This window comes from Adiantum capillus-veneris, chromosome 17 (genome assembly GCF_014529385.1).
Source record: "Adiantum capillus-veneris isolate H3 chromosome 17, ASM1452938v2, whole genome shotgun sequence".
Classification (NCBI taxonomy): Eukaryota; Viridiplantae; Streptophyta; class Polypodiopsida; order Polypodiales; family Pteridaceae; genus Adiantum; species Adiantum capillus-veneris.
Window position 1 is genome coordinate 86,387,871 of NC_140947.1, and position 26,304 is coordinate 86,414,174.

The 26,304-nt window shown below is 43.3% G+C and overlaps 2 protein-coding genes across 2 annotated transcripts; both read right to left on the minus strand.

Annotated features, from left to right (window-relative positions):
• Positions 1–12,402: 12,402 nt before the first annotated feature.
• On the minus strand, positions 12,403–13,030 carry LOC147437634 (uncharacterized). Its single transcript, XM_086487140.1, has one exon. It carries the CDS (start codon positions 13,028–13,030, stop codon positions 12,704–12,706), a length of 327 nt encoding a protein of 108 aa, XP_086343266.1. The 3' UTR covers positions 12,403–12,703.
• A 13-nt stretch (positions 13,031–13,043) lies between these two features.
• On the minus strand, positions 13,044–18,073 carry LOC147437635 (uncharacterized). The gene has a single exon (XM_086487139.1). It carries the CDS (start codon positions 14,034–14,036, stop codon positions 13,044–13,046), a length of 993 nt encoding a protein of 330 aa, XP_086343265.1. The 5' UTR covers positions 14,037–18,073.
• Between the last annotated feature and the right edge of the window lie 8,231 nt (positions 18,074–26,304).

A 26,304-nucleotide genomic window follows, 5' to 3' on the forward strand; every position in this document is an offset into this window, starting at 1 on the left:
ACTCCCACTGCATGTGCAATGTCTGGCGTTGTCCAGACCATAGCATACATAAGAGAACCTACCGCTACAGCATATGGAACTTTAGACATATAGAATATCTCCTCTTGTGTCTTTGGACACATATCCTTGGTTAGTTTAAAGCGACCAGCCAAAGGTGTAGAAACCATTTTTGCATTTTGCATTGTAAACCTTTCTAGTACCTTCTTGATGTAATCCTCTTAAGATAGCTTTATTGTCTTTTTCATCATGTCCCTTGATATCTTCATACCAAGTGTCCTCTTTGCAGCACCTAAATCTTTCATTGAAAAAGATTTAGACAGCTCCTCACTTGCAATCAGCATGTCATCAACATACAACATTAGGATGATGAACTTCCCATCTCCCAAATTTTTTTTGTAAACACAATGATCCGAGTTGCATCTTGTGAATCCATGATCCAACATCCATTGATCGAACTTCAAGTACCATTGTATTGATGCTCGCTTTAAACCATACAAGCTCTTCTTTAATCTGCAAACCATTTTCTCCTTACCTTTTACTTCATACCCCTTTGGTTAAAGCATGTAAATTTCCTCCACGAAGTCACCGTGAGAGAATGCCATATTTACATCCATTTGGTCAAGATTTAGATCATTAGCAGCCACAAGGCTTAAGACAAGTCTAATTGAGTTCATTTTGACAACATGAGAAAATATTTCATTGAAGTCAATACCTTTCTTTTGAGAAAACCCCTTTACCACAAGCCTAGACTTGTACCTTTTCTCCTCACCTTCTTTTTCCTTCAACTTATACACCCATTTTTTTTGAAGTGCCTGCTTATCTTTAGGCAACTCAACCAACTCCCATGGTTGGTTGCGATGTAATGAGTCCATCTCCACTTGCATGCTCTTCATCCATTCTTCTTTGGGTTCATCTTGCATAGCTTCTTCGTATGATTCCGGCTCTCCAGAATCTGAGATCAAGAGATGGTTGAAGGAAGGAACAAACCTTTATGGAGGTCTACTTGCTCTTGTAGATCTTCGGGGAATAGGTTGAGGCTCCTCATTTGGTTGACGTTGTTGCACATTGTCACCTTCCGTAGTACTTGAGTCTTCACCGTTGGGATGGGGGATTTGGAAACAACACCCTACACAAAATATGTCTGCCTCTCTATAGCCCAGGGTAACTTCCGCACCCCTAACTACACAAAATCACACACATAGACACCAAATCGGCAAACGACTATTAGCCCTACTCACACCTGATCATCTCCGACCACATATACCCGACCACAAAGCATATATCTCAACCTTTGATCCTTCATAGCACCATACACTCACATGCAAGTAGTCTTGACACCCTCAGGAATTTGGAGACTGCTAGCATACATTACATTCCCGTGGAGACCGCACACACTTGACACACGATGAAATCACTCATATAACTGATGCATAATAATACACGAGAGTAGAGAGGAGGAGGATATAAACCTAAGAATAACTAGCAAATACCATGGTAAAACCAGTGATTCAATGGTGGAGCTTTAACTTCCCTTTATCTAGTCAGTCGGACCCTACCAACATGACATCATACTTTTCCTCCTCCATGTGCTATCATTCACACTCACTTTCTGGATGTCTTTGACTTGTCCATTGATCACGGAACGTCCTTGAATGCAAGCGGTACCAAGAGGCTACCAACCCTTTTGGCCTTTAGCAATGGTCTGTCCATATTCTCAATCTATAGGTTGCACCCAAGCGTCTCCTCTTTTGAGCCAATGGTGCACCTCTTTGGATAGCCCATGCTCACAACATACCCTCGACCATACTCTGCAACGCAGTGGTCATCCTTGATCATTTCCAAGTCGCCATCCCTTCCTTATTGCGTTCTTCGTCTACAGCATTATAATATTGAAAGTATCGGCCTTAGATTCCTGCTTGGTGGCTTCTTCAGCTCCTCCAACTTTCTTTGGCATGTGGCTTTTTTCTTGCAGCACCATGCGACAACCAGCTGGTGCGAACTCACTATAGAGCTCCCTCTTCTTGCCGATGATGGTCCACTGCTGATTCAAGTGATCACCAATGGTTGCCTCCCCTCTTGCATGTGCTTGCCGAGCTTGGCTATAAGAGACCCCCCTCTACGTGATCACGCTGTGGTGGCTCCTCTCTTTTTACAGCTTCTGCAGCGTCGCCCCCTCCCTTTTTGGCAAGTGGCGTTCAAGAGATCTCCGCTTCTTACAGAGCACCGGCCAACCTCCTTTTGCAGAGTGGTGCCTCCTTCAAAGCCAGACCTTGGTGGCTCTTCCCTTGCTCAGCCCTCCTGCCTACTGTACATGGCATCTCGCCATGCTCATCTCCAACCATTGGCCTCTCTTCTTTACATGCCTTGGCGGCCCTACATAGACCCCATAACCCTCCAACTCCTTGGTTTGATGAGCTGCAGCCCTCGCGGCTTCTGCACCAGCTCTTGATCATAGCCCCTCCCTTCCACTCTCGGCCTTTTTCCTTCTCCCATGCAGATGGCTGTTTTCCCCTGCATGTCCACCACCTTGCCAAACTCCTTGCCTTCCACCTGCAGATGGCGACTTTCTTATGCAAGCTACAGAGCCCAGAACCCTCGTTTGCATGCCCCTATAAAAAAAAATTGTTCTTTTAAAAAAAAGAAAAAACCTCGATGTGCAAGCATTTACATGCCGTTGATGTCCGGCCTACCCGTCGACTTCTTCTCCGACCCCCATCACGTTTGCAGCTCGTTACATTGGTCTTTCCTTGTAATGGCGATAATTCATGGCCGTCTGTCGTATCTTGAACTTGCCGAGCACGACCGACACCTTCATACACACAATGGCACGATTTCTCCAGCAAAGATTCACAACCATGCTTGTCCTGCAGAATGCGGGATCTGGCATACACGTCCCCGCGGTACCTGCTCCAATCTGCATCTAGTACATGACCAAGCCTACAACCATCAACCTACCTGCTGTCGTGCACCTGTCACTGACACTTTCTCGGGTCGACACGGCTTGGGTGCACCATCATTTCCCACCCCCTCGTTGAGCATTCATGATCAACCACAATATTATTTAGGTAAGATAGGACTGTATAGAGAGAATGATATAACATAGCTGCATAGACTGCATAAGAAAAATGATGATCTAGTGGCTATATAGATAGGATAGAGATAGAGAGAAAATGGTCTGCTAATGCATCACCCTCCAGGGTAAAATCAAAAGCTCACAGCTTCCCCAATCATAGTGTAGGCTCCACCTAGATAAAAAACAAAACATTGGTCGTGGTCATCCACTTGTAATGCATGTATATTCAAGCTGCCCTTTGCACTTGTAGGCCAATAAATAGGCCACCCTTCCTGCTCTCCATAGCATGGAGCTTTGTCACCCGCATCCATAATCCTTCCTACCAACCATAAGCATACTGTAACATTTAATGGCCTAAATAACTTATGTGTAGCGGAAATTAACATGAACATAGTGGGCATTTCATTAGAATAGATTCCTAATGAGAATTACAAGAGTGCTTGGGTGGAGAGAGCAACGAAAAGCATAACACCTAGTTAGATAGCATCGACAATACTTTCAAAAGAGAGAGAAATTAAGCTATTGACAACAATTGAGGACCGGATTTGCATGGAGCCGGTCCCCCCTCCAAAAGGCTTTGTATTATGGTTTCTCCCATCAAGAGAGACATTGTACAATACAATTCTTTGTGTTCCTTCAAGACTAGCTAGTGCAATGAAGATGGAAGCTTCATGCACCAAGCAAAACACTTAATCAAACACAACTTGAATTATCCCCGTTCTCAGACCCAAGACCTCACACACCTTCGAAGATGGTGAGAGCTAGCAGGGTATGAGAGTAGATTGAGAGGAAGAAGGAGTATCTTACGAGAAAGATGTACATCTCCTCACATAATCACTCATATTAGCATAGCTTAGCTTAGTAATTAGCTTGGAAGAGGAGATGAGCATGCATTAAAGCTTGGCTCTTGGTTGGATTTGCATCCACATGCCAAGAGAGTGTTGATGTAGGCTTTTATCTCACAAGCTTGGAGTAGGTGATGAGCTCTCCATTAAAGCTTGGGAGGAGATAGAGTATTCTTCCTTCACACATGGTCAAGTGAGAGAGTGTGTGTGTCAATGCCAAGCAAAAATCAGCCCCCTCTCTCTCTTGGGTGAGCCCTTGTTGCTAATTTGGTCTGGCTTTTGCCTCATTGGACCTCCCCAAGTCAAGCCAATGGGTATTAAGCAGCATAAGTGATAGCCTTCTAACATGTGTCCCCCTTTCCCCTTTTGTGAGAGCTTTAGGTAATTAAATAATTAAACTAAACTCTCATTGGACCCCTTTTGCCTCCTGGCCAATAGAAATCAGGCAAGCCATGGGGCTTCTGAATGCTCATTGGACCCTTTGGGAGACTGCCCAATAGTCTTTTAGGAGACTTAATTCTCATTGGTTTCTTTTATTAAATATTTTTAAATTAATTAAACTACATTTACTCTAGCTTAATTCTCATTGGTCCACTTCAAGGGTCTTCCAATAGGAATTGGGCACACCTTGTGGGCATCTGGCCTAGGGAGCTGACATGTGTCCCTCATTCCCTTTGTGTAAAGGGAGCCTGTGTGTGTGTGTGTGTGTGTGTGTGTGTGTGTGTGTGTGGATTTCTCTCTCATCCCCTACCTTTAGGGCTCGCCCCCTCCCATGTAGGGATGTGCAAAGACTTTTAGGGCACACACAAAGCATCCAATTTTCCCTAGGGTTGACCTTTGGACACAACCTTTGAATTTTGGAACCTTAGCATTTTGGAAGTCTTAATGAGCTGAACCTTAGGGTCTTTTTAGCCCATTGTTGCACATGGTTCTTTTGCAGATGGCCCCCGCTTTGGATCCCTATTTTCCCTCCTTTGGATCCCTACTGTGGCCAGTCTGCTAGCTTAACCAATATTCTAGCTTTTTCTCCCCTGGCCTTCCCCACATTAAATGATTAGTTTAATATGAGAAAATCATTTAGGAGAATTAGATATTGATTATTATGACATTACCTCTCTCTTGAAATCATAGTCGTCCTCGACTATGGTGTAGAGAAGATAAAGCATGTTCATGAGTCCTTTTCTTAGCGGGTAGAGGATCCCTATGTTACCCTACGACATCATTCCATAATGGATGACTAGTCCATTTGGCGCTTGAGAGCCTGAGGCTGCCGGAAGCATGTCTGCACATTAGTCCTATCAATCTTCCATAGTAGAGTGACAAGCTCTACTTGGTGTTTGGGAGACGTCGTCTCCGCAAACTTGATCTAAGCATGCATACTACTTCATTTTTGTGCACAAATAAAGAAAAAGAGAGTCTTATAAGACAAAAATTTTGTTCATTTTTAACATTTTGTACATTTGCTTACTCTTGGGAAGCATTGTAAGCATTGACAAGGTTTAGGTTATCCTTTAATTGTATGCCTTGCATCCATCTAGCATCTTCAAAAGGATAATTCTTAAACTTAATAGGATATCGTCAGATAGTCTTACCGCCTCTTAGTACCTTGTCTTCATGTCGGAGAATGGACTCGGGCTGCAACACCTCTTCTTGGTCCTCGATCTCCGGTGGGTCTTCAATAGTTGGTTCTTGAGGTGGCTCTCCTTTGTAAGGCTTTAATAGGCTCACATGAAAAGCATTGTGTATGAGCCAATGATTGGGCAACTTAAGTTGATAGGCCATCTCATTGATTGGCCTAAGAATCTGGAAGGGACCATAGTACCTTTTTGCTAGTTTAGCATAGTACTTTTGGTGGCCCGTAGGATTTTTGCCCGTCGTGTGCCTTAATCGAGCCTTGGGAAACTTTAACAAGACCCAATCGTTTTCTTTACAGGCTTGGGCTCTTCTGTGCTTGTCAGCAGCAGCCTTTTGCTTTTGTTGTGAGATAGAGATAGCATCTTTAATCTTTTGAAAAGATTCTTGTAGGTCTCGGCTATACTCATCTGCAGCGAAGATCTTCCCATGTACCTTAAGTAGCAAGGGACTTTTTGATCTTCCCTCAATTACCTCGAAAGGTGCTTTTTTCGTGGAAGTATGTACAGTGTTATTGTAAGCATACTCCACTAAGGGTAAGTACTTCTCCCATTGGAATCTTAGATCTACTTCTGTTACATAGGCTTTTAGTAGATCGAGAATTGTTAGGTTAGCTATTTCACTTTGGCCATCCGTTTGTGGATGATAGGCCGAAGAGAAATTTAGCCTTGTCCCTAAATTCTCAAAGAGACCCTTCTAGAAATTACTGGTCATTCTAGGATCCTATCCGACACTATGGACATTGGCAAGCCATGGTATTTGAAAATTTGTGAAATGAAGAGGGTTGCCATTTGATGGGCTTTGATAGTCTTTTTGACAGGTATAAAATGAGCTTGTTTACTGAACCTGTCTACTATCGTCCATATTCTCGTATTCCCATGGATAGACTTAGGCAATCCAAAGATAAAATCCATGGATATGCTCTCCCATGGTGAATTAGGGATTGGCAAGGGTTGAAGAAATCCAGGTTGCTTCCCTCTATCAAATTTTGTCTTTTGACATACCACACATTTGGAAACATACTCTTGTATGTTCACTTTCATGGTAGGCCAATAGAAATATGTTTCAATTCCCTTTAAGGTAGACTGAATCCCTCTATGCCCCGCATACGGGGGAGCATGAGATTCATACATTACTTTCTCACGCAGGGAGTTAGTAACGCATAGTCTATTACCATAGAGAAGATAACCATCTTGTAAAGTAAAGGGTTCTTCTTTCTTCCCTAATGTAAGGGCTGAAATCACATCTCTAAAATCGGGATCAATAGCATACTCATCTATCATTGAAGATAGATCATTGTGAGTTGCTATGGAAACCGCATTCACTCTCGGTCGTCTTGAGAGTGCATCGGCTACTTGATTATGCTTGCCAGCAATGTGAGCAATATGAAAATGAAATTGCGAAAGGAAATTTGCCCACCTCATTTGTTTGTCGGAGATCTTGGTCTGTGTCATGAAGTACTTAAGACTTTGGTGATCCGTTCGCAGAATGAAAGGAGTCCCCAATAAATAGTGCTTCCATGAGTCTAAGGCATGTAGAACTGCAAGGAGTTCCTTTTCATATATGCCTAGAGCTTGCTCAACAGGGTCGAGCCTTCGGCTCTCATAGCCTATGGCGTGCCCTTCTTGGAGCAAAACAGCTCCAAGGCAATCACCACAAGCATCACATTGGACCTCAAATGGTTTTGAGAGATCCGGTAGTGTAAGTACAGGTTGAGAGATAAGCTTTTCTTTAAGCTTTTCGAAAGCATTGTTCTCCTTAGCAGACCATGTATACCTAACGCTTTTTTTTGTTAGGTCGTGTAATGGTCCAGCAATTTGTGAGAACCTTTCTATGAAGTGTCTATAGTATGCACACATACCTATGAAGCTTCTTAGTTCATGCAGATTCCTTGGTTTAGGCCATCCTTTTATTACCTCTAACTTGGATGGATCCATTTGGATGTCATCTTGAGAGATAATGTGACCTAAATATTGAATCTCTTGCAAGAAAAATTCACTTTTCTTTCGATTAACATAAAGTTTATTCTCTCTTAAAACTTGAAATATTACCTGGAGATGTTGCTTGTGTTCCTCCAATGAATTAGAGTAGATGATAATATCATCAAAGAACACTCCAGTGAAGGTTCGATGAGGCCTGAATAGCTTCTCCATCAAGCGGTTGAATGTGGCTAGTGCATTGGTCAAGCCAAAAGGCATGACAATGTATTCGTAAAGACCAAATGTAGTGCGAAACGCGGTCTTTACAATGTCTTGATCAACTATCCTTATTTGATGATACCCACTCTTTAGGTCAACACTACTGAAGTAGGTCGATCCTTGTAGCTTATCAAATAGGTCTTCTACCCGTGGAACGGGAAACCTATTCTTGATAGTGATCCTATTTAGTGCTCTATACTCGACACACATACGATATGTGTCGTCTTTCTTTTGCACTAATAGCACAGGTGAGCAAAATGGAGATGAGCTAGGCCTAACCATGCCCTTCTCAACTAACTCATGCACTTGCCGCATAATCTCCTCTTGTTGAGCTTGAGAAACTCTATAAGGAGGTTTATTAGGCGGTGAACTTCCTGGAACTTGAAGTTCAATTGCATGGTCATCATTACCTCGTTTAGGAGGTAGCTCACAAGGGATGTCGTCAATAAAAACATCTTGAAACCCCTTGAGAAAATTGGATAACTCTAATTCCTTTTGGTTGCTTTTATTTTCGTTTGTTAAAGCATTAGGTTCATTTTGAGAATCTTTAACAAAAATCATGTACACGGAAATAGAGCTCTTTATTGACTTGTTGAAAGCTGGTGTATGTACGATGGGGATGGTGTTACCCATTTCCTTAGCATCTATATACATGTCTTTTTCCTTGAACTTAAAGGAGATTCTCCTTTCAGGAAATTTAACATCGGCAGCCAGGCGGTCAAACCATGGTGCCCCTAGGATTACATCCTCATGCTTGAGAGGAGAGATAAAGAAGTCCTCTATGTCCACATAGCCTTGGACATGAAGCCTCAATTTCCCAATTAAGGGAGTGATTGAAGCTTCTTGCCCCTTGAAGGCACTGTCAACGGGTAGGACATCTCCCATCTCGTAGGATTGTCTGCCTAGCTTGGTGGTTAACTCCATAGATATAAAATTGTGAGTAGAACCAGGGTCAAAGAGAATAAAAGCATCATGTTCTCTTACCTTTCCCCAAGCATGGCATAGAGGAGATCCTTTGTGGTGAGTTTGGTGAATCTCCTCCTCTTGGATTTCAACCAAGGAAGCTCTAGGAGGATCTTGGTGGTTGTTCTTTTCGGGACAAGCGCGGTACGCATGCCCTTGTTCGCCGCACTTGAAACACCGGTTATCCTTACGATAACGCTCAAGCTCTTCAGGAGAGAGTTTATTCTTACCTTTGTAAACTCCCTTCTCTTTAGCTTTGTTGGAGTTGCCCTTAGGAGACTTTTGGACATTGTCCTTCCCCTTAGGCTCATTGGAACCCTTGTTTTCCGGGGGCTTATTATTTCTTTTTGCCCCCGTTTGGAAATTGATTGGAGAGGCGACCATAGTGTGGTGTATTACCGTCGATATGGTACGTGGTCTTTGGGAGTTGACATACTCCGCCATTTCTTCTGTCAAGCCCGCACAAAATTGTTGCTTTTGCTCTCCAAAATCCAACCTTTTGAAGACAGTGGCTTTGAGTTGTAAGTCCCAAAAATTGTTTACATATTTGTGGATGGATTCATTGGGAGAGAGCTTTAAGCTTCGCCATTCGGTGAGTACTTTGTCTTTGGCATCGGTGGCCAAAAATTGCTTCGTAATGGAAGCTCTTAAAGCTTTCCATGTTCATGGAGCTTCACCATTGGCTCGTAGGCTAGACCACCATTGTCTGGCGGAATTTTGAAAATGCATAGCTACATGGCGTAGCTTAGAGGACTCCGTGAATCCCTCATCTCCAAACGCCGCATCGAATTGCTGGATAAAGGCCAAGACTTTGTCCGTAGCACCAAAGGTACCATCATAGGTAAGGAAAGAGATGCTCTTCCCTCCCTCTTTGAATTTCTTCAACTTGGACGACCTCTTCCATGCGGCATAGGATTTTCTATGGCCTCTTCTTTTTGATGGTTCAAAAGTTGCACCATCACTTTCTTCAGAAGGTGAAGAATTTGAAGAAGGTGGAGAAGAGGGTGACCTCTTTCTCGCCTTTTTCTTGTCTTGATCTTTGTCATCTTCACCATAGTTTTCATAAGAGGAAGAGGATGAAGAAGATGGAGAAGAGGGTGTCCTCTTTCTCGCCTTTTTCTTCTCTTGCTTTTTATCATCCCTCTTTGAATTGTGGTGAGGAGAAGAATACGATGGTCTTCTCCGCTTTGGTGGTGATGGAGAGCGTTTAGCCCACCGTCTTCATGGAGCCATCTCCGCCGAGGTGGCGGGAGACTCGCTTCTTTCTCGTTCCTTCGGTGGAGGCTCTTGAGTTCTCCTTTGGGAAGGAGATGCATCATCAAGAAGTAAATTCTTGAGCTCTTCATATGGATTCTCTTCTTCTTCCCGAATCGGAGAGAGACCTCTTTTGGTAGTCTCACAAGGAGGCTTCCTAGGTGTTCTCTCGTCATGGTGATGAGCTTGGAGAATCCCGTGAGCACGGAGCTGCCGTTGCACTTCACTTTGGAGAGATGGATTGCCCATGGCTTGTTGAAGCCTAGAAACTAGATAGTTAACAAGCATTGAAGCATCATTAGTAGCTTGCTCATGAGCAAAATCAAAGTTATCAATATTAATTTCACTCTCTTTACTATTGTCAGCCATTCTAACAACTTTTAGGTGTAAACTTTTTAGGTGTACTTTGGCACTTCAAGCCCTAGTTGCTACTCCTCTTTACCCCTTTAGAAAAAGCACTCAAGCTACTGTACCCGCGGCTCGAATACTATTAATTGCAAGGAATAGAAGAGAGGGTCTTTCGACACCAAAACAGCATCGGCTCCTGTCAAGCTTCTAATAGCTCAATAGTGGCTAAGCCGTAGGCAAGCCCCGTAGGACTCCACTATTAAGACCATAGCTCTCGACAGTGATGCCCCGTTAACTGCACAAAGGCAGGCGCACTACAAGGCTGAAAAATCCCTATTCTACTTACTCACAGGCAATTAATAATACCAACCATTTGTAGCTAGCTTGAGGACCTCCCTTCTTGAGCAAGAAAAGAGAAACCTTGAGCTCTGATACCAATGTAACATTTAATGGCCTAAATAACTTATGTGTAGCAGAAATTAACATGAACATAGTGGGCATTTCATTAGAATAGATTCCTAATGAGAATTACAAGAGTGCTTGGGTGGAGAGAGCAACAAAAAGCATAACACCTAGTTAGATAGCATCGACAATACTTTCAAAAGAGAGAGAAATTAAGCTATTGACAACAGTTGAGGACCGGATTTGCATGGAGCCGGTCCCCCCTCCAAAAGGCTTTGTATTATGGTTTCTCCCATCAAGAGAGACATTGTACAATACAATTCTTTGTGTTCCTTCAAGACTAGCTAGTGCAATGAAGATGGAAGCTTCATGCACCAAGCAAAACACTTAATCAAACACAACTTGAATTATCCCCGTTCTCAGACCCAAGACCTCACACACCTTCGAAGATGGTGAGAGCTAGCAGGGTATGAGAGTAGATGGAGTATCTTACGAGAAAGATGTACATCTCCTCACATAATCACTCATATTAGCATAGCTTAGCTTAGTAATTAGCTTGGAAGAGGATATGAGCATGCATTGAAGCTTGTCTCTTGGTTGGATTTGCATCCACATGCCAAGAGAGTGTTGATGTAGGCTTCTATCTCACAAGCTTGGAGTAGGTGATGAGCTCTCCATTAAAGCTTGGGAGGAGATAGAGTATTCTTCCTTCACACATGGTCAAGTGAGAGTGTGTGTGTGTCAATGCCAAGAAAAAATCAGCCCCCTCTCTCTCTCTTGGGCGAGCCCTTGTTGCTAATTTGGTCTGGCTTTTGCCTCATTGGACCTCCCCAAGTCAAGCCAATGGGTATTAAGCAGCATAAGTGATAGCCTTCTAACATGTGTCCCCCTTTTCCCTTTTGTGAGAGCTTTAGGTAATTAAATAATTAAACTAAACTCTCATTGGACCCCTTTGCCTCCTGGCCAATAGAAATCAGGCAAGCCATGGGGCTTCTGAATGCTCATTGGACCCTTTGGGAGACTGCCCAATAGTCTTTTAGGAGACTTAATTCTCATTGGTTTCTTTTATTAAATGTTTTTAAGTTAATTAAACTACATTTACTCTAGCTTAATTCTCATTGGTCCACTTCAAGGGTCTTCCAATAGGAATTGGGCACACCTTGTGGGCATCTGGCCTAGGGAGCTGACATGTGTCCCTCATTCCCTTTGTGTAAAGGGAGCCTGTGTGTGTGTGTGTGTGTGTGGATTTCTCTCTCATCCCCTACCTTTAGGGCTCGCCCCCTCCCATGTAGGGATGTACAAAGACTTTTAGGGCACACACAAAGCATCCAATTTTCCCTAGGGTTGACCTTTGGACACAACCTTTGAATTTTGGAACCTTAGCATTTTGGAAGTCTTAATGGGCTGAACCTTAGGGTCTTTTTAGCCCATTGTTGCACATGGCTCTTTTGCAGATGGCCCCCCCTTTGGATCCCTATTTTCCCTCCTTTGGATCCCTACTGTGGCCGGTCTTCTAGCTTAACCAATATTCTAGCTTTTTCTCCCCTGGCCTTCCCCACATTAAATGATTAGTTTAATATGAGAAAATCATTTAGGAGAATTAGATATTGAACACTTGAAGCATACTTTCATGACACATACTTTCGAACACTTGAAGCATTGGTACCATAAGCCGCTATCATGCCATCTGCTAGAGAAGTCTCCATATCATCACCTTTATCATATGAGCAGTGAAACCTACATAGTACACCTTGCAAAGCAACCTGGAACAACATAGCTATCAATAGCATAGCATAAAGTATCCAAACCCTGCCATTTGCCTCCACTTGCTGCATAGCCAAGCAAACATGTTCCCTTTGCAAACTTGTATCCAAACCCTCTGTAAACGGCTCCAAGGCCACCTTTTCATACTCAGGAGTATGACTTGCTAGAGCTTCAACCTGTTCAAATACCTCATCACTTGCAAGGTTGGTGACACCTTCCTCGTTTCATGGATCCTCACTCTTATAGGCTGCACCTGTATCAGTTTCCATAGAGTCATCTGCCGAAGCTAACTCTCCACGGCCACAGACAAACTCCGAAACTTCAAAGTGCACCTTGACATGCCCACCAAAGCAAAGTTGCCCCACCCCTTGCATAGATAAATCAACTTGACCTACCACAACTTCTATTCCTAGCTGCTGCAAGTCATCCTCAAAAACCTGCTCTTCAATTAGGTCTGATGCACAATCAAACCATACCTCTTCTGCTAGCAAGGAATCTCCATCATAAGACACAAGAGATGGCTGCTCGACTGGCCTGTTCACACAAGGCATCTCCACACTTGCACTATGCTCCCTCTTTTACCTTCAAATGACTGGCAGGCAACTTGTATACATCTTGCTCCACTTCATCTACATGAAAAACATCATAACTTTCATACCTAGAAGAGATGGATTTTGTCTCCCTCATGCTAGCTGTGTCCAAACTGCTGCTGGAGCTATGAGAACTGTCGGAGTCCTCTTCTGATCTTGCCAGGTCTTGCACCTTTGTTGTCATCCTCGTTGCTAGCTCTAGAACTGACACCTCTTCTTTAAGATCTTCTATCACCTCGTCCTCTTGAGCAAGCAAGCTGGGTGGCACTCTGAATATGCCTCTCTGCACCTTTTGAGACCTGGTTGGCACTTGTTCTATCTCCTCTGGCCAGACATCATCTTCACGTGCTTTAATCAAATGCATATCAAGAAAAAGAGCTTTTACCTCTTCATGCTCATCAATCGGTTTGAGCTTAGGTACACTGGCTGTCGTGAATGCAGACCGTAGAAATCCTGCCTCCATCTTCTTCTTCATCTTTTGACTCTTTGCTCTGGCAACTCTGACGGCTTCATCAAAGGTCCTTGGATCTTCATAGTCCACTCTCTCACGAACATAGGGATGCAAGCAAGATAGAAACCTTTCCCGCTTAAAATACCCCACATTGGTTGCTTGGGTAGCAGTCGCAAAATTCCCCCAATAAGCTTCAAATTTATCAACAAAAGCATTGAAATTTGCACTTATGTCCTGCTGTAAACCTTTAATCTTTGCATCTGCTTCCAAGGCCGACACCACCTTTCGGTACCTTTGTAGAAAGTGCTCTCGAAATCCGATCCAATTCTGCTTGTGTGCATCTTCTAAGCCATCGAACCAAACTTTTGCTTTACCTCGTAGCACCAAATGTAGATTTTGGAGCTTCGCTTCATCACCTGGCATCCGCAATACTGTCAGCATAAATAGCTCAAAATCGGCTATCCATTCGTCTGCATCTTCATCTCCTTTGAGCACCGGACCAAATTCCTGCTTCATCTTGACTCACGAACACTTTGTTAGGAAGCAATCAGTGGATCCTCAGTGGGGGCACCAATGATGGGATGGGGGAAATGGGAACCACACCCTGCACACAATATGCATGCCTCTCTATAGCCCAGGGTAACTTTCGCACCCCTACCCACACAGAATCACACACATAGACGCCAAATCGGCAAACGACTATTAGCCCTACTCACGCCTGATCATCCCCGACCACATATACCCGACCACAAAGCATATATCTCAACCTTTGATCCTTCATAGCACCATACACTCACATGCAAGTAGTCTTGACACCCTCAGGCATTTGGAGACCGCTAGCATACACTACATTCCCATGGAGAGCGCACACACTTGACACACGATGAAATCACTCATATAACTGATGCATAATAATACACAAGAGTAGAGAGGAGGAGGATATAAACCTAAGAATAACTAGCAAATACCATGGTATAAACAGTGATTCAATGGTGGAGCTTTAACTTCCCTTCATCTAGTCAGTCGGACCCTACCAACATGACATCATACTTTTCCTCCTCCTTGTGCTATCATTCACACTCACTTTCTGATTGTCTTTGCCTTATCCATTGATCACGGCACCTCCTTGAATGCAAGCGGTACCAAGAGGCTACCAACCCTTTTGGCCTTTAGCAATGCTCTGTCCGTCTTCTCAACCTATAGTTGCACCCAAGCGTCTCCTCTTTTGAGCCAGTGGTGCACCTCTTTGGATAGCCCATGCTCACAGCATACCCTCGACCATACTCTGCAATGCAGTGGTCATCCCTGATCATTTCCAAGTCGCCATCCCTTCCTTGTTGTGCTCTTCGTCTGCACCAGTACAATATTGAACGTATCGGCCTTAGATTCCTGCTTGGTGGCTTCTTCAGCTCCTCCAACTTACTTTGGCATGTGGCTCTTTTCTTGCAGCACCATGCGACAACCAGCTGGTGTGAACTCACTATAGAGCTCCCTCTTCCTGCCGATGATGGGCCACTGTTGTTTCAAGTGATCACCAACGGTTGCCTCCCCTCTTGCACCCTCTTGCATGTGCTTTCCGAGCTTGGCTTCCAGAGACCCCCCCTGTACGTGATCACGCTATGGTGGCTCCTCTCTTTTTTCCAGCTTCTGCAGCGTCGCCCCCCTCCCTTTTTGGCAAGTGGCGTTCGAGAGGTCTCCGCTTCTTACAGAGCACCGGCCAACCTCCTTTTGCAGAGCGGTGCCTCCTTCAAAGCCAGACCTTGGCGGCTCTTCCCTTGCTCAGCCCTCCTACCTACTGTAAATGGCATCTCGCCATGTTCATCTCCAACCACTGGAGTCTCTTCTTTACATGCCCTGGCGGCCCTACATAGACCCCATAACCCTCCAACTCCTCGGTTTGATAAGCTACAGCCCTCGCGGCTTCTGCACCAGCTCTCGATCATGGCCCCTCCCTTCCACTCTCAGCCTTTTTCCTTCTCCCATGCAGATGGCCGTTTTCCCCTGCATGCCCACCACCTTGCCAAACTCCTCGCCTTCCACCTGTAGATGGCGACTTTCCCATGCAAGCTACATAGCCCACAGCCCTCGTTTCCATGCCCCTAAAAAAAAAAATGTTCCTGTTTTAAAAAAAAAAAACCTCGATGTGGCGAGCATTCACACGACGTTGATGTCCGGCCTACCCGTCGACTTCTTCTCCAACCCCCATCACGTTTGCAGCTCGTTACATTGGTCCTTCCTTGTAATGGTGACAATTCATGGCCGACCATCGTATCTTGAACTTGTCGAGCACGACCGACACCTCCATACACACAATGGCACGATTTCTCTAGCAAAGATTCACAACCATGCTTGGCCTACAAAATGCCAGATCTGGCATACACATCCCTGCGGTACCTGCTCCAATCTGCATCTAGTATCTGACCAAGAGTGCAACCATCAACCTACCAGCTGCAGTGCACCTGTCACTGACACTTTCTCGGGTCGACACGGCTTGGGTACGCCACTGTTCTCAAGCTCCATGTACTCATCACCTATTTCTTTTGTTTGTTTTCTTTCCAAGTAATCTTTGTAAATATTTTGTTCGTTAAAAATTACATCCCTACTCCTAAACATTTCACCATCTTCAGGATTCCATAGACGATACCCAAAGTCACCTTCTCCATAGCCAATGAAGAAACACTTTTTGGACTTTGCATCTAGCTTTGATCTTAGGCTTCTATCTATGTGCATGAAAGCCTCACACCCAAACACTTTGAGAAATACATAATTCACCGGTTTACCTGTCCATGCCTCTTCTGGAACTCCCCCATCCAATGCCATTGAGGGTGATCGGTTGATTAAGTACACAAACATACTTACAGCTTCGGCCCAAAGCTCAAGCGGTAGGCCTGCATGTAGCCACATGCTTTGTGCTCACTCCATGGTTGTTCTATTCATCCTTTCTGAAATCCCATTTTGTTGAGGTGTCCTTGGGGTTTTCTTTTGCCTACGAATGCCATTGCTAGCACAAAAGCTTTCAAAAGCTTGGCTGCAATATTCACCTCCATTGTCGGATCTGAGGCATTTTAACCTTGGGTACCTACTTCATTCTCCACAAAGGCTTTCCACCTTTGAAATATGGAAAACACATCAGATTTATTCTTCATAACATAAACCCATGTTTTCCTAGTCGCATCGTCTATGAATGTTACATAATACAATGAGCCACCAATTGACGGTGTACTTGCAGGACCCCAAACATCAGAATAAACCAACTCAAGTTTTTTATTTTTTCTTTTATTTCTTGATTTTTGAAATTTTACCCTCTTTTGTTTACCATAAACACAATCTTCACAGAACTCTAAGTCCACTTTTTTCAAACCTGGTAGAAGCTTCTTTGTTCTAGGATTTGTATTCCTTTGGCACTCATATGCCGAAGCCGATAGTGCCACACCGCACTGTCAACTTTTGTAGCTATTGCGCAAGTTGAAGATTGTGTGCTAATAGTACACAAGTAAAGTGTACCGACCTTTTCTCCCTTGGCAACCACCAAAGATCCCTTTGAGATCTTCCATCGTTTGCTTCCGAATGCAACGTTGTGACCTTCATCGTCCAATTGTCTAATAGAGATCAAATTTTTGCGAAGAGAAGGAACATGCCTAACATCTTTAAGCTTCCATTCATTTCCGTTAGTAGTTTTGACACAAACTGTACCTTTGCCGACAATTTCACAAGCTTCATCATCTCCCAAGTATACATGCCCAAAATTACCTTTGGTGTAATCTTGGAAATGTTGCTTGTGTGGTGTCGCATGGAATGAAGCCCCGGAATCTACTATCCAAAAATTAGACACATTGTCTAATGAGAGAATTAGAGAATCTTGCTCTACTTTACCTGCCACATTGGCCTCCGATGTTGGATTGTTATCTTGAGACTCCGACTCCTTCTTCTTCTTGGACCAGCAATCCTTCTTGACGTGGCCCTTCTTGCCGCAGTTTCAACATTCAAGAATTGACTTTGTGCATGACTTGCTCCGTCTTGAGTGATCACGACCCTTTTGATTTTTAAACCTCTCCTTAGGCCTTCCTCTTGTTTCCTCTGACAGTAGTGCATCACTTGATGATTCTCTTGTGCTTCTCCTTCACATTTCTTCGCTTAGGAGAACACCCACAACATCATCAAACTTAAGAGTATTTGTGCCAATAATAGAATTACTTACAGTCATCACAAGGCTGTCCCTACTATCCGGTAGAGACGATAATATAAGGAGAGCTCGCATTTCGTCATCGAAATTTATATTCACCGATCGAAGTTGACTTACGTTGGTGTTAAAGTTATTAAGGTGTTCTGTAACTGAACCATTCTCTGTCATCTTTAGATTGAACAAGCGCTTCATGAGAAATACCTTATTGGATGCCGATGGTTTCTTGTAGAAGTCGTCAAGTGACTTCATCAAGTCCTCCTTGGTCTTCATCTCCAAAACGTTGAAGGCCACCGTTGACACCAAGCTTAGCCGGATTGTTCCCAGTGCCTTTCGATCAAGGACAATCCATGCTTCATCTGCCATCATTGCGGGCTTCTTTGCAAGACCACCTAGTGGCAAATTTAGGTCCTTCTAGTAGAGATAGTCTTCAATCAGCATCTTTCAATGTTGGTAGTTTCTGCCGTTTCTCGATCTTGAGCTTCCCTTCCTCCGCCATTACTCCCACTCAATTCAAGGAATTCTTTCCTTGAGATAATTTACCTACGAGAAAACCTTGCTCTGATATCGGTTGCTATAAAATATGACGTAGCTAAGTAGATAATTGAGTAGATTACTTAATGGAGAGAGATAATTTTGCACACACAAGAGATTATAGAGGAGAGAGAGAGAGAGAGAGAGAGAGAGAGAGAGTAAGAGAGAGTACACACGATATATGTGGTTCACCAATGTGGGCTACATCTACGGGAAAGCAGCCACTTAGTGGATTTAGTACTTCAAATAAGAAGTAGGCTACAAAGGGATTATACCCTTAATAGAGCTCCCACCTTGCTTCACTCTCACCACCTCACACCCACCTTGTTGCATCAACTTCACACTATGAAATGTGTGTAGAAATGGCCTCATTTTATAGGCCAAAAGGGCTGCCCTCTCTCATGAGAGGCATCCATGTGTAGCCGCCCTTGTGTAGATAAGTCCAAATCGGACCCTCGAATCCGCCCATGTGTGGCTGCCCTTGAGAAGACAAGTCCTCCTTTGAAATCGGCCACCGGAGAACCGGCCAAACAATCGACCATTTTTTGACCAATTTTCAACGCCGTCCGGCCATAATTTTCCGACAAAGCTCGAGACTGGCCCTAAAAATTTTGGTTTTTGGCGAGTGATTTTCTTCACGCACGATGGCTTCTCCTCATAATGGGGGCCTTACAAATGTGTGTTTTTAATACAAAAAATTACAAGGGATAAATCAAGCTCCATACTTAACATAAATAACAGGTCAATAGTGTACCTAGGTTGCAAATTTAGTAAGTGGTGGAGCCCTAGAGGCCTCGGGCGCCCGGACATTGCATATTTTTACCCTAGGTATATAAGACAGTGTGTAAAAGAAATTAGGGTTCTTAAGCTTATTTGTTGAGAGCACTCTTTGGTGAGAGCTCTTGAGGTGTGTGGCTATGGATAGTCCTTGAACTTCTCCTTGCTCATATGACTTGGTTAACACTAATCAATACTTAATTCCCTTTCACTATGCCTCTCTCATGCTTCTTTTGATTGCCTATGATGCTTATATTAGCTAGATCTTAACTAATTAGTGGTTAATTCATCTCTAATCTTGTGTGATTGCCCTCTCTTGCTTGTGTGTACATGTAGATATGACTGGGAGTGTGGTGCTTGATAGATCTATGTGTGTGTGCTTGCAATTAGTGTGTTGCATGATAGGATTAGTGTTGTGTGCGTCTTGCAATCGTAGTGTGTGTGATTGGGTTGATTGGCAGTGAAGAGAACTGGACATGGAGATTGTCCATCATTGTGGCTTAGCTCCTCCATAGGCCGATAAGATCACCTCATAGAGTCAACCATTTGTGTTGCCATGATTAACTCACTAATCGTATGAGTTTCTCCATGCCCTAGCTGGATAGCTCATCCCTCCGGATTGATAATTTTGTTGGTCATTGGAGCTATGCAACGATGGAGACCCCCAACATTTGGCACCATTGCCGGGGTCAATGGCCTACGCTATTGTAATTGTGGCATAATTGGACGTGTCTCCTCACTATTTCACTTGTATGTTTATGGTTTTGTGGATTTTGGATGTGTGTGCATGAAGCAATGTGTTCATAATTTCCTAATTTGTCACAGTATTTTGCCAATTGTGTGTTTACAAATTCTAATTTCACATCCCTTGCTAATTTGACTAATTTTGCTAACTTACACACTAATTTGCTACCAAGGATTGGAGCTTTCAATTGTCAATCGATCTTCAATGGAAAGGTAATCAAGGTGGTATTCTCAACCTCCCAAGGATCTAAAGATGTGTAGAATTGTGTAGAGATCCCACCATGATGCAATGTAATGTTGATGCTATGTTGCTTTGAAATTTTTTTAATTGTTCGTTTTCATGCCGTCGTAATGCCGAAATTTTTCAGATTTGGTGGCGTATGAATTTGAGAAGTTCAATTGTTGATTGGTGATTGTACATTGCTAATTGGGTGCCTAATTGAGTTAATTTCATGCTTGAATGGACAATTGCAAGTGTGTGTGCACTAAAATCAAATGTGTGTGCATTCTAATTGAGTGTGTGTATGCCTGATTTTAGGTGTGTGTGCACTATTTTGTCCTTGTTTGTGCACTTAAAAATCAATGTGTGCTTAATGATTTTTCAATTGTGATGATTGATTTGTGTTGTGGTCATGCTCAACTAATGATTTGTGAAATCACATTGCAATTTCGATAAGATTAACCCTTTTGTGGTCGCACCTAAAGATTGGTAACAACTACCAATTATTAGTGTGTGTGCGCCTAAAAAGTGCTTAATGTGCATGATTAATTCAATGTTTTGATTGTATATTTAATGTGTGTAATGGTTAATTGCTGTGTTTTTAAGCTCAAAAGAGGGATTTACACACTCCAAATGCCTCAAATTTTGACCTAATTTTGTCGCTAGTTTTGTCGATTTAATTGCCTACTTTGAAATTTATTGATGAAATTATTTGGCAATTGATGTGATTTTTGCGATTTTATTTGGCTGCACTAATCCCCATGTGTGACAGCCCTTTAAAAGACAAGTCCTCCTTTCAAATCGGCCACCGGCCATTGACAACCGGCCAACCAACCAAACGATCGGTCATTTTTCAACCACTTTACGGCTGCCGTCCGGTCAAATTATTCCGGCGAAGACAATCAGGAGCTTTGCTCAAGACTGGACGTGAAAATTTTGGTTTCTGGCGAGTGATTTTTCTTCATGCACAATGGCTTCTCCTCATAATGGGGGCCTTACAAATGTGCATATTTAATACAAAAAATTACAAGGGGTAAATCAGGCTCCATACTTAACATAAAAAACAGGTCAGTAGTGTACCTAGGTTGCAGATTCAGTAAGTGATGGAGCCCTAAAGGCCTTGGGCGCCCGGACATTGCATATTTTTACCCTAGGTATATAAGGCAGTGTGTAAAAGAAATTAGGGTTCTCAAGCTCATTTGTTGAGAGCACTCTTTGTGAGAGCTCTTGAGGTGTGTGGCTATGGAGTCCTTGAGCTTCTCCTTGCTCATGTAGCTTGGTTAACACTAACCAATGCTTAATTCATTATGCCTCTCTCATGCTTCTTATGATTGCCTATGATGCTTAGATTAGCTAAATCTAAACTAATTAGTGGTTAATACCTCTCTAATCTTGTGTGATTGCCCTCTCTTGCTTGTGCGTGCATATATGTTTGATTGGAGTGTGGTGCTCGATAGATCTATGTGTGTGTGCTTGCAATTAGTGTGTTGCATGATAGGACTAGTGTTGTGTGTGTCTTGCAATCGTAGTGTGTGTGATTGGGTTGATTGGAGGTGAAGAGAAGTGGATGTGGAGATTGTCCATCACTGTGGCTTAGCTCCTCCATAGGCCGATAAGATCACCTCATAGAGTCAACCATTCGTGTTGCCATTGTTGGGGTATAAAGCCCAATGTGGTCGCCCAGGTAAGTGGGCGGGCCGCCAGGTATGTACACATATTCTTTTGTAAAAAACCTAATAACAACTCACTATGCCCTACACATTACAGTAGAGCGAGTTCACCATATCGTTGTGCTCTTCTTCTCGCACTCTCTCGCGTCACACTTCCGCTCGTACTCCTTCAACTGGTATCAGAGCTCAGATCGAGGCTCGGGGCAGCACTGCAAGAAGCTAGAGTCACCTGCTCAGATTGGAGTGAGATTTGACAGGCGAAGACACGGCCCCAAATCTTGTGGGCGAGCTCGAAGGGCTCGGTGTTCTCAGAATTTCATTCTGAGGTCATCTCGACCACCGTTCGGCTCCGACAAAGTTCTGCGCAGGTCATTTTCGACTACGTGGTCTCGGCGGGTGCAGATCCCGACTCTACAAATTTGGGGTTTCGGCCTACGACTGTAGGTGCTGAGGATATCTGCACTTCCAAAGTGCTGATTTGTGGTTGTCTACACATCGAAGGACGGCTCGCAGTTCTTGGAGGCGTGTCACATACGACACGGGCGCATCTACACACAGACTGTAGGCGACATCCACTAGTTCATCAGGTAGCTTGTGTTTGCAGCTTGATATTCCAGATTTTATCTAGACATTGCAGGTACTTCCACATGGGATGTATTGTCAGAGATGATGTATGTCTGTTGAGGGTTTGTTGGTTGTGAGTCACGCAGCAAACAACCACCGCGGTGGTTACAGCATACAGTGGGAAATTTGTGGATGTATGACTTTGTGGGAAGTCTATGTATTGTCAGATTTACTGCAGCCTTTGTTGAGGGTCAAGTGAGGTTTTATTGAGCTGGGGGATTCTCCAATGTTGAGATTCTTTCGGTGATACAGGTCTTGGAGCGATCCCTCGAGCACCCTTAGATAGGCAGCTAGGATGTATTGACTGTGAGTTAGACAGTTGGGATTTCATCTTTGCTTTACTGCCGTTGAGGCATTGTCGCAGTCTATGCTTACAGAACAGTGACAGGCAGTACAGGTGCATGACAGGTTTACCCACAGCTTACAGTGTTAGAGAGACAGTGGTTTTTTGAGCTGTTTTTTGGTCTGTTTTTTTAGTACACCAGAGCCATTTTACAAAGGAGACTCTGCCATAATTTATGCAGAATCTGAAGCTTTCTTAGTTCATTTGGCAGGTTGATATTGGTTCAGAGGTCAGTTTACACGGGAAACTCTGTCGAATTTTTCCCAGGAAAGTAAACTACTGTGAAGCGTAGCTATGGCTGGATCACAGGACACTGCTCTTTACAATATCAAGAAGCTGGATGGAACCAATTTTCCATTGTGGAAGAAGCAGATTTGGCACGTGTTGGTACAAAAGAAGCAGATAAAACCTATAAAGATCAAGGGGATAAAACCATAAGATATGGACGTAGATGAATGGAGCGAAATGGATGAATTGGCACTTTCTACCATTATGCTGACTTTGGCAAAAAGCGTTTACTTCAATGTAGCAGACGAGATGTCGGCTTATCAAGCATGGACAAAGCTGAGTGATCTTTATGAGAAGCAGAGTGCAGCTTCACAGGTATACTGGCTTAAGAAGCTTGTTGACTTGAAGATGAAAGAAGGGACCCCTATGCCCAATCATCTGAGTGAATTCAACACCATCTACAGTCAGTTGTCAGCTCAGGGTGTCAAGTTTGATGAACCTGTTAGAGCTATGTTCCTGTTGATCACATTGCCAGAAAGTTGGGACACTTTTCGCACAGCTTTGAGTAATTATGCACCTCCGGATGGTTTGACCATAGCAGGTGTAGAAGGCAGTCTGCTTACTGAAGAAACCAACAGAAAGACAATGGACAAAGGCAAAGGAACAGCCTTAGTTGTCAGGGGAAGGACCAAAGAAAAGTACAAAGGTGGAAAGAGGGATCAGTCTCGTAGCAAGTCCCGCAGTGCTAAAGGCAAGAGTGACATAGAATGCTACCATTGTGGCAAGAAGGGTCACATGAAAAGAGACTGCAGAGAATGGAAAGCAAAAAAAGGCAAAGAGAAAGCAGAAGACCATGGTGAGAAGAACAAGTCCTCAGTGAAGATTCAAGAAATAAATGTGACAAACACTATTGCAGAGGATGACAGTCTAGTGTCAGGAGACATCTACTTCTTGAAGAATACAATGGACTCATCTCTTCTTACAGCATCTGACGGACATGCACTGAGTGACTGGATTATAGACTCAGGGGCATCACTTCATGTGTCTCCAAACAAGGAGTGGTTTACCTCTTATGTGACCACTAAAGATCATGTTCGGCTAGGCAATGGGAAGACATGTGAGATCTTAGGTGTTGGAGATGTTCAATTGAAGTTTCAGAATGGCTCTTCTTTCACGCTGAAAAATGTGAGACATGTTCCCGCTATTACAAAGAGCTTGATCAGCACAGGTTTACTTGATGATGCTGGCTACGTCACCACTTTTGGACAAAACATGTGGAAGATATCCAAGGGTTCTATGACAGTAGCACATGGAGTAAAGTCTGGAGGACTTTACATGATTTATGTATCAAATGTCTCTAAAAATGTAATCAATGTAACTGAGCAGCCGAACGTTTCTTTGTGGCATAGCCGGTTAGGACATATGTCCAAGAAGGGAATGGAAATCTTGTCTCGTTCTGGTTATTTGCCCGGCTTTTCATTTAATGATTTTGAATTCTGTGAACATTGTCTATATGGTAAGCAAACACAGCAGCCACATAAGCATAGAAGCAGTAGAAGAGATACACAGTTGGCACTTGTTCATAGTGATTTGTGTGGACCTATGCCTAACCTATCTCTAGGGGGAGCTTCTTACTTTATGACATTTATAGATGATTACTCGAGGAAAGTATGGGTTTACTTTCTCAAGTACAAGGATGAAGCGTTTAGTGTTTTCAAAACGTTTGTGACACTTGTGGAGAATCAGAGTGGCAAGAAGCTTAAATGCTTACGCACTGACAATGGTGGAGAGTATGTTTCAAAGGCCTTTCAGGACTTTTGTGAGTCAAAAGGTATAAAACGTGAACTTACTGATCCTTACAATCCTCCTCAAAATGGTGTTGCTGAGAGGATGAATAGGACCATACAAGAGAAGGTCAGAAGTATGTTGTCTAATGCACAACTGCCAAATGGGTTTTAGGTTGAAGCTGTATCAACAGCTGTTCATCTTATAAATAGATCTCCTTGCAAGGTTTTGCAGAAGGATTCAGTGAAAGAGATGGTATGGTCATGCAAAATGCCCTCATACAAGCATCTTAGAGTCTTTGGCTGTGAGGCATATACTCATGTTCCAAAGGAATTTAGGAACAAACTTGAGCCAAAGAGTAGAAAGTGCATCTTTCTAGGCTATGGTACTTCTGGTGAGATGGGGTACAGACTTTGGGATCCCGAATCCAAAAAGGTTATCCGCAACAATGATGTTCACTTTAATGAAGCCAAATATCATTCTAAACAAGAGAGGGTTGAGGAGATTAGAAGAGTTGTCTTCCAAGAAGATGGACCTGCACGTGCAAGACAAAATGTCAGGGCTCAAGAGGAGCAAGGACAGGATAGAGTGGAACCACAGGTTGTGGCTAAGCCTGAGCCACCTATTGTGCGTAGATCTAGACGTATCACACGACCTCCTGATAGGTTTGTTCCATCTATGAACTATGCCATGTTGACTGATTGCAATGAGCCTTCATGTTACAAAGAAGCAGTGCAAATGAAGGACTCCGGGAATTGGCAATTGGCCATGCAGTCAGAGATGACAACTCTGCATAAAAACCAGACATGGAAGCTAGTTAAATACAAAGCAAGGCTTGTTGCCAAGGGCTTTAAGCAAGAACAAGGCATTGACTTTGATGAAGTCTTCTCTCCGGTGGTCAAGATGACTACATTGAGATGCTTTCTTGCATTGGTTTCCATATTAGATATGGTGTTGCACCAAATGGATGTCAAGACAGCGTTCTTGCATGGTGATTTAGATGTGGAAATTTACATGCAGCAACCAGAAGGTTTGTTGAGAAAGGACAGGAAGATTTGGTATGCCAATTGTTAAAGAGTCTTTATGGCTTAAAACAATCACCGAGGGCATGGTACCATAAGTTCCACAAGTTTATGCTTTCTCAAGGCTACAAACGTAGTGAGTTCGATCACTGTCTATATACAAAGAAGGCTAAGGATGGTAGTTGGCTGATCCTTATTTTGTATGTGGATGACATGTTGATTGCTGGCAAGCACTTGGAAGAAATTTCAGCTTTGAAGTCAAAGATGGCAAAATCATTTGACATGAAAGACATGGGTGAGGCAAGTCATATACTTGGTATGCACATTGAGAGAGACAGATCAAAGAAGTTGATTTGGTTATCTCAAACAGAGTATATTGACAAGGTTTTGCAACGTTTCAATATGGAGAAGGGAAAGGCATTGAGTGTTCCATTGCCACCATATGTGAAACTTAGCAAACAAGATTGTCCTGTGTCTGAGGAAGAACAGGCTGAAATGGATAAGATTCCATATGCGTCTGCAGTGGGTAGTTTGATGTATGCAATGATTGCTACTCGCCCAGACATTGCATTTGCAGTGGGAGTAGTAAGTCAATACATGTCAAACCCAGGCAAGAAACATTGGGAGGCAGTGAAAGGAATATTGAGATACCTGAAA